General features: G+C 31.2%; 2 protein-coding genes across 2 annotated transcripts; both read left to right on the top strand.

Annotated features, from left to right (window-relative positions):
* The first annotated feature begins 242 nt into the window (after positions 1–242).
* On the top strand, positions 243–1,463 carry LOC107923409 (F-box protein At3g07870). The gene has a single exon (XM_016853620.1). It carries the CDS (start codon positions 243–245, stop codon positions 1,461–1,463), a length of 1,221 nt encoding a protein of 406 aa, XP_016709109.1.
* Positions 1,464–2,653: 1,190 nt separating this feature from the next.
* Positions 2,654–3,853, top strand: LOC121209981 (F-box protein At3g07870). Its single transcript, XM_041082034.1, has one exon. The coding sequence runs from the start codon at positions 2,654–2,656 to the stop codon at positions 3,851–3,853; it is 1,200 nt and encodes a 399-aa protein (XP_040937968.1).
* Positions 3,854–8,797: the final 4,944 nt, after the last annotated feature.

Consider the following 8,797-nt stretch of genomic DNA (forward strand, 5'->3'; position numbering starts at 1 on the left):
TAATATTAAAAAAAAATTAGGTTCATTACGATTACTTAGCACGGCATCAATATGCTTTCTTTTTCATTTCTATTTTTTTGTTATTAAGATCGAATTTGTCATTGTCAAGGTATAATATTCTATATTCAATTTCGTTTACATCGCCAAGCTTTCTTTAATAATACAACCTAATCTCTTCTATTAAACCTCTCAACAATACTTGACGAAGAAGAAAATATAGAAAAAAAAAAACAATTAGCAAAATGGATCGTCTTCCTCAAGAGCTTGTCATTGATATACTATCAAGGCTTCCAATCTCAACCATAATGCAATCCAAGTCCGTGAATCGAGCCTGGCGTATCTTAATACGAAATCAAGTGTTTGTCAACATGCATTTCAAGCGCATGGTTGAGAATGACCCAAGCTTCATTTTACAAATCAGAGATCAACCCATCCAAAACCAACTTTACTTCGGAGATTTCTCCAGCCATCCAAATGATAGAAACGTTACGATCATCACAAAGAAGCTTACCATGCTACCATTGCTAACTAATTTCCATTTGGTGAGTTCATGTAATGGATTGCTATGCTTGCGTGGCACTCACCGAAGCCTTGGACTGATCTGTATTTATAATCCTTTTACCAGGGATTCTATGGAGTTGCCAAAGCTAATAGCAAAGGGACCTAGTCATCAAGTGGGGGTATTGGGATTTGGTCTGGATGCTACCACAAACAAATATAAGGTTGTAGAGGTATCATATAAACGAATTTATAGAGCTTCTCCAAGCCATGTTGTTAGACCTGTCAATCGCCTAGCTCCTCAGATTATAGCACCTTCTTCAATTGACTCTGAGGTTCATATTTTGACTGTTGGTAATGGTAGCCCCACAAGGAGAAATTTGGGAAGTTTCCCTTTCCATTTTATGTGCCAAAAATCTCAGGTTTTGGTCAATGGAAAACTTCATTGGATTTCTTATCCTCGGGGTAGTAAAGCTTACCTTGCTATTATTTCGTTTGACTTGGGTAATGAACAATTCAAGGAAGTCCCTAGGCCTGATTGTATCAGTTCGGACAGGCAATTTCACGAACTCGTGGTTCTACGAGGTTGCCTGTCGGCGGTTTGTTTTGATTACGATAATGAAGAACTGGAGATTTGGGTTATGAAAGAGTATGATGTGAAAGAGTCTTGGGTCAAAGAATTTAGCATTGGAACTTACCTACCAAAAATATTGCAGCCGGATGAACGTGAATCATTGGATAGTTCAATGTTTTATATGCCTAAGACATGCATGCGAGTCCTATGTCAGTTGAGGAGTGGAGGGATTTTATTGGAGTACAAAATTAAAGCACTCTTTGTCTATGATCCTCATTGCAGAACATTCCAGAATTTTCAACTTACATTTGAAGGAATTCCCAGATGTTTCACCTTAGCCGTTCATGTTGCAAGCCTCAACTGGATCGATACATTTATCGAGGCACCATGATACTGATTTCATGTTATCTAAAAAAAAAAAAAAGAATGAGATGTCTTTATCGGAGTTTTTATAATCAGTTTATGCAGTTGTTGAGATGACTGGTGTTTAAGTCCCCTCGATCCAGTCCTCTTGATTTCTTTGAATTATCTTGAGAGAGGATTAGTTCCCCCATTTTGTAAAATTCTAGTTACTGTCCATTTTATTCAAAATTTAAAAACAAATCCTTTCTATGAATTATTTTGACTAAAGGGTAAAAAAAACTTACTAAAAAATAAAAAAAATTAATTTAACTGAAAAAAGTAACCTTAAAGAAATCGTTCAAGTTTGACCATAATTGAGTTAATGTGACTAAGTTATCAGAAGTTTTCACATGGCATACCATGTCAACAAAAAGTTATTTTTCAAAAAATAATTAAAATGTGTATATAAAATGAATATGAACAAATAGATATCTAAATTCATTCAGATACATGCAAAACTAAAAATACTTTAAAAATTATAAAAATTTTATTAATGATTATTTTAAAAATTCTAAATATGTATATATAAATTTCAAATGTGTAAAAACTTAAAAAAAATTATTTATTCTTAGTGTATATATATAATTACATTTAATTTAATTATATATATTTATGCAAGAAACTAAGAATTTAATGTTAAGTAGTTGAAATAAAATTATAAAATTTTGAAACATCATGATTAAAAAATTCTAGAATAAAGTATAAAGAAATTATAAAAAAAAATTCAACAATGCATCAAAATATGAACAAAAAATTTTATAATTATAAAAATTCAAATAATTTCTAAAAATATTATTTTTTTAGTTTTTTTTTACATTAATAATATGACATTTATTTTTTATATCTTTTATATCTTTAAATTCATGTTTGAAGTATTGTACCCAAAATTTGACCCGTGATTTTTTTCTTAAAAGTACCATTTATATTTTACCATTGTTTTCAACAGTGATGAGTGCATCAATACAATTTTTTTTGCTTTTGTATTTTTTTTTCTTCTTCTTCCTTTCTAATTGTTTGTTATTGCGACCGATTTGGTCATTTTCATAATGTAATATTCTATTCAATTTCAATTTTATTTTCATCGCCCAACCATCTTTAATAATACAACCTAATCTTCTATTGTATCTCTCAACACTACTTCGCGAAGAAGAAACCATAGAAAAAAAACCAATTAGAGAAATGGATTGTCTTCCTCGGGAGCTTGTCCCTGCGATACTATCAAGGCTTCCAATCCCAAGCTTGGTGCAATCCAAATCTGTGTGTCGAGCCTGGCGTATACTCATACAAGATCAAGAGTTTGTCGACAAGCATTTCAAGCGGATGATTGACAATGATCCAAGCTTCATTTTACAAATCATCGGTAATGCCATCCAAAACCAGCTTTATTTTGGAGATTTCTCCAGCCATCCAAACGGTGGAAACGCGATGATAACAAAGAAGCTTACCATACCACCATTGTCAAACTTCCATTTGGTGAGTTCATGTAATGGATTGCTATGCTTGCGTTTCACTCGCCCAAGCTTCGGGCTCTGTATTTATAATCCTTTTACTAGGGATTACATTGAGTTGCCAAAGATTATAACAAAGAACCCTGCTAGTCATCATGGGAGCGTGTTGGGATTTGGTTTGGATCCTACTACGAAGAAATATAAGGTTGTTGAGGTATCCTATAAAGGAATAACTTGTAGAACCCTGCCTAGGCGTGTTGCTATATCTAGCATGCGTCGACCTCCTCTGACTGCCGCATATGCTTCTTCAATTGAATCCGAGGTTTATATTTTGACTGTTGGTAGCCCCACATGGAGAAATTTCGGAAGATTTCCCTTCCATCTTATGTGGCAAAAATCTCAGGTTTTAGTCCACGATAAACTTCATTGGATTTATTATCCCGACACAATCAATGCTACTGATCTTATCATGTCTTTTGACTTGGCTAATGAACAATTCAATGAGGTCCCTAGGCCTGATTTCATCAGTTCGGACATGCGATTTCATGAACTCGTTGTTCTACGAGGTTGCCGGTCGGCAGTTTCTTCCGATAATGAAGGATTGGAGATTCGGGTTATGAAGGAGTATGATGTGAGAGAGTCTTGGGTCAAAGAATTTAGCATTGGAACTTACGTACCAAGAATATTGCAGCCAAACGATCAGTGTGAATCATGGAATAACTCGAGGTTTTATTTGCCTAAAAGAAGCATTCGAGTCCTATGCCAGTTGAGGAGTGGAGGGCTCTTATTGGAGTATAGAAATAAAGCACTTGTTATCTATGATCCTCATTGCAGGATATTTCATGATCTTCAAGTTACATTTGCTGGGATTTCAACGTATTTTAGAATAGTCGTTCATGTTGCAAGCCTCAATTGGATCGAGACTACCTAAATGCTAAATATATGTTCCCTTCATGATATTGTAATTTGATTTTATGTTATTTGTAATGAATATTTGGGGAAAATCTTAATTATAATGATGAGATTTTTTTCATTGAGGTTTGTGTACAATAGCAATTGTATGTTTATTGAGTAATTTTCTGTGTGTTTCAATAAATGGAACATTTGGATATTTATACATATTATTACTCCACTGTTCATAAACTTAACCCCACTATTTATAGAAATGATATTTTGAGCATGCCTCAGGCATGCTGGACATTTGTATCATTCAAATTAAATTGGATTTTTTAATAAAATTTTATTTTTTTCATAATTTCATTATAGGAGGATAATGCGCTTCAACATACTTAAACTCGTGTCCTCTTGTATTGACAACAATACTAGCATCAATTAAATTAAAACTTAATCAGCAATTAAATTAAAATTTTAAAACTCTTAATTTACATTTTTCAAAATCCAATTTCGCGGATGTAACAGAAAATTTCTATCAAGTCAAAAGTAAAATATAAATATTTTTGAAACCAAAATGTAGTTTTATTACTACAATACCGTATGATCTTATAATTTTTAGAAGGACATTGAAGTAATTATACGATTTGCAAGAGCCAAGTACATTGTTTATCCCCTCTAACTAGAGTTTGAGTATAAATTATAAATTTATCCTTCATTTATATTAATTATAAATTATAAAAAAATAAAAATAATTTATATATTGAAATCAAGTTTTACAAATAATTTAAATATTTAAACTACATTTAAAAATTGTATTTCATATTATATAAGTGTCAACTTCAAAAATAACTACTAAAAATGAATGGTGTAAATCTCCTTTAAATTTTTAAAATTAACAAAATTATGCTATCTAAATATGTATTTTTATTTGTAACACCGTTAACCCGTGTACGTCACCGGAATAGGGTTACGGAACACTATCGAAACTTTCAAAAAAATTTCAGATAATTCAAATAGTTACTATTTATTCCTCGAGATTTATTCATAACATCCTTTAAATGGACCCTCGAGGTCCCATACGAGCATTAGAATCGGTACTTAATCCGAACTTCTAAGAATTTTTTGCGAAATTTCAAAAAATTTCTAAGGTGCAGGGCTCACACACCCATGTGGTCCAAGGGACACACCCGTGCTAGAGGCCATATTCGACCCCGTGTAACTCTTTGACTTGTGCACACGGCCATGCCACACGCCCGTGTGCTAGGCTGTGTGGTTAATTAATTCATTTCGAAATTAGGTTCAGGTTTCACATGGCCAAGACACACCCGTGTCTCTACCCGTGTGCTCAATTCTGAGCATTCTATTTCTAAAAATTAATGTGCAAGGGACGCACGGCCTAACTACACGCCCATGTAACTGGCCGTGTGTCACACACGGTCTAGACACACGCCCGTGTGTCTGCCCGTGTGGACAAAATAAAGTCATTTCTAGCTTCATTTTTCACCTAAAATCACACTCATAACCTGCACTTGAAACACACATCCAATACCAACCATTCCAAGCATTCAAATTAAACAAATTCTATCATTCAACATGGCATACAATTACATGCATACATGTTCATAATCTTGCCTTAGTTTAGTCCATATGTTAGACATAATAGATGTAACAGCCCACTTTCAGTGAAGTCGGAGCAGTGGTTTCGTAACCATAAATCCGACCTGAAAATATAAATTATTTTAATATTATTATATGATTAGTAATATGTTAAAAAGGTCACATGAAAATTTTGACTGAAAAATTTTACCGATTAGATGTCTACTTATGAAAAGAACCAAATAGGCAATTATGCCAATTTGTAAAATTTGAGGCGTTATAACCATAAAAATCTAAGATTTCTATGTGTTAAAATATATTACTAGATCATTATTATTATTATTATTATTATTATTATTATTAAATAAAATAAATAGAGACAAATGTATGGTAATGAAACCATACATGTGTTATAGCAATAATAAATATATGTGCACTTGTAATATAATTATATATTTACTTATTATATAAGTAAAAGATATTTGTATTATTATAATATATTATTATTAAATGAATAAACAAAGGAATTAAAGTAAATAAATAGAACAAAATAAAAAAACAAAGATAGAAAAGAAGAACAGAAAGTTGAAACGAAAAACAGGGGAGAAAGGGAGAAAAAGAAAAGAGAAAAGAAAAGGAAGAATTAGGGTTTTAAGGTTCAAGCTTAATTTGGTAAGTTAGTTTAGCCCATTTTCTTGTAATTTTGATGTTTTTGGAATCCTAGAACAAAATAATACTTAGTATATGTTGAAATTTTGAAAGTTAGTAGATTTTTGGACATGGTTTATGTTGAATTAATTGATGAATTAGGGGTTAAATTGATAGAATTTCAAGTTAGAGTTAGGTAAAGGATTAAATTGAAGAATAAATTAAAAGTTTTGTGTAATATGGACTAATTTGTAAACTTGTGAAATTCAAAGAAAAATTCTAAATTTTATGAAATATAAGTGTTGTAAATGTGAGATGTAAAATTCAAATAGGCTTGGAACAAGGATTAATTTACATGAATATTAATTTTCGAGCCTAGGGACAAAAATGGAATTTATGAAAAGTTTAGAGGCAAAATATTAATTTTCCCTAGAACAAGAGTTGAATTCAAATGAGTATGAAATATGTTGAATTGATGTTAAATTTATTTATATAGATCTGAAAAGATCGAAAAAGGAAAGTGGTCGTGGAAAAGAAAAGATATCGGATTAGAAGAATTTCGATTACAAGCTACTATCGAGGTAAGTTCGTATAACTTGAATGAGTATGTAAATATGTTAATTTAAATGTTGTATTGTATTCTATATGATGTATGAAATTGAATATATGAATTATATAGATGTGCAATGAAAGAAATGATACAGGTTTGGAAATTAATAAATGGGTGAAATTCCGTTTAAATTGGTGATCGATGGATAAATGGAAATTTCCCGAAATAAATGAGGTTCTGCATGTGTTGCAGAAATGGATTGAGCTTGGATGAAAAATCTGACAAAAGCCTTCTCGAGAATTAAAAGTGAATAGGATTTATTCCTGATTCACTAAAAGAAATTAAAGTGAATAGGATTTATTCTTGATTCACTATAAATATATAAAGTGGATAGGATTTGTTCCTGATTCACTATGGTAACTTAAGGTGGATAGGATTTTCCCTAAAATGGTAATCCTGATTCGCTACGATTACTTGATATGTAACTCGAGAGAGTGCTTGATGATTTAACATCCTAAGGGCTAAATCCTGGATATGAATTGACGAAATATGGAAATGTACACTTTGTGTGTGCTACTAGAAAATCCATCGATAATTCCAACGATTCAACAGATGAGATAGTAAAATGAGACATAAGAAATATGAGATTGAATGAGAAAACAACATGATGAGCTCATCTATGCCTATTGGTACGTTTGTTACTAACATGTTTGATTGAAATGTTTATGAATAGGCAAATAGCCAAAATGAATGGAAATTATGCTTTTATATGGTTTAAATGTTAAATATGATTGGTAAGTTTAATTCATGTTATATGAACTTACTAAGCATAAATATGCTTATTAGGTTTTATTTTCCCTATCTTATAGTGCTTGAAAGCTCAGAAGAAGTGAGAGACGGGTCGGAAACTTCATCAGACTGTCATGCTATCAATTTTTATATAATGGTTTACTTATTTTGAAAATGGCATGTATAAGCTAAATTAGTGAAATGATAAATGTTACACAATGTTTAGAAGTTAGCCATTGGTATGGCTAGCAATGATATAAATATATGTATATATAAACATATGAGTTCATAAGGTTATAAATGGTTCTCATACACACATGGATGAAATAGTATAAGCATGGTAAAGAAAATATGTATATTGAGGTGCCATATGGTATATTAGTTATATGGATATATGATATTGTGAATGTGGTTACTTTGGTAAGTTTGGGTAATATGTTTTTGTGATGTTAAGGTAGAGTTTACTTACATGAGGTACTATGTTCTTAATTTGTTAGTGAAGGAAAATAAGAGGGAGTGATGGAAAATATTGTAGTGAAAGGAAATAAAGATGTTATAAACTTAGTCATTAATATTTTGCACTAAAACAATTTTAGATAATAGCAGTAGTCTAATTTTGAAAAATCACTAAAAATTGTGGAAATTGAGTTATAGGTTGAATAAAATATGAAATTAAATCTTATCAAGTCTAGTTTCTTATAAAGGAAACGAGCATAAGAATTTCATATAATGAGATATTAGAATTTGTGTGAGACAGAGTTAGAATGATTTCGAAATCCCCTGTTTTGATTTGAGAAAATCATTAAAAATTTTACAAAAATAATTATGAGTTATAATTTATATGCTTAGAATCCTTAATGAGTCTATTTTCAAAAAAAATGGGAACATCATTCTAATATTATACTAAGATATAATTAATTTTTAGTGAAGAAGGGTCGGGACTATTGGACAGCAAAATAGGGGTAACTTTAAAGAATAAACTCTGCTTATTGGATAAACCAAAAATTCTAAAAATTTTATGGTATGAAGACATGTGAGTCTAGTTTTAGGTAAAATTAGCAGTTCTCAATTTGAGTTCTGTAGCTCAAGATATAAATAATTTAATGACTATAACTCAGGTCGACAGTTTTGTTATGAACATAAGAAAATTGTGGAATTATGTGTAGTTATTCTGTAAACTTCGGTAACATCCTGTAACACTGTTCCGGCAACGGATACGGGATTAGGGGTGTTACAATAGGTCAGCTACTTAACACATATGTAGCTACCATAGTATGACATTACAAATATATCAAAACAAACCATTACTAGCCATCCCAGTGGCTAGATTACAAACATCATTTACATTTACATGCCAATATGGCCAATATAACCTATACATGCCATTACGACCATAAT

The sequence above is a fragment of the Gossypium hirsutum genome, chromosome A11, assembly GCF_007990345.1.
Source record: "Gossypium hirsutum isolate 1008001.06 chromosome A11, Gossypium_hirsutum_v2.1, whole genome shotgun sequence".
Classification (NCBI taxonomy): Eukaryota; Viridiplantae; Streptophyta; class Magnoliopsida; order Malvales; family Malvaceae; genus Gossypium; species Gossypium hirsutum.

Coding starts and splice junctions, on each gene's coding strand:
- LOC107923409 (XM_016853620.1), top strand. CDS start 243: ATGGATCGTCTTCCTCAAGAGCTTGTCATTGATATACTATCAAGGCTT.
- LOC121209981 (XM_041082034.1), top strand. CDS start 2,654: ATGGATTGTCTTCCTCGGGAGCTTGTCCCTGCGATACTATCAAGGCTT.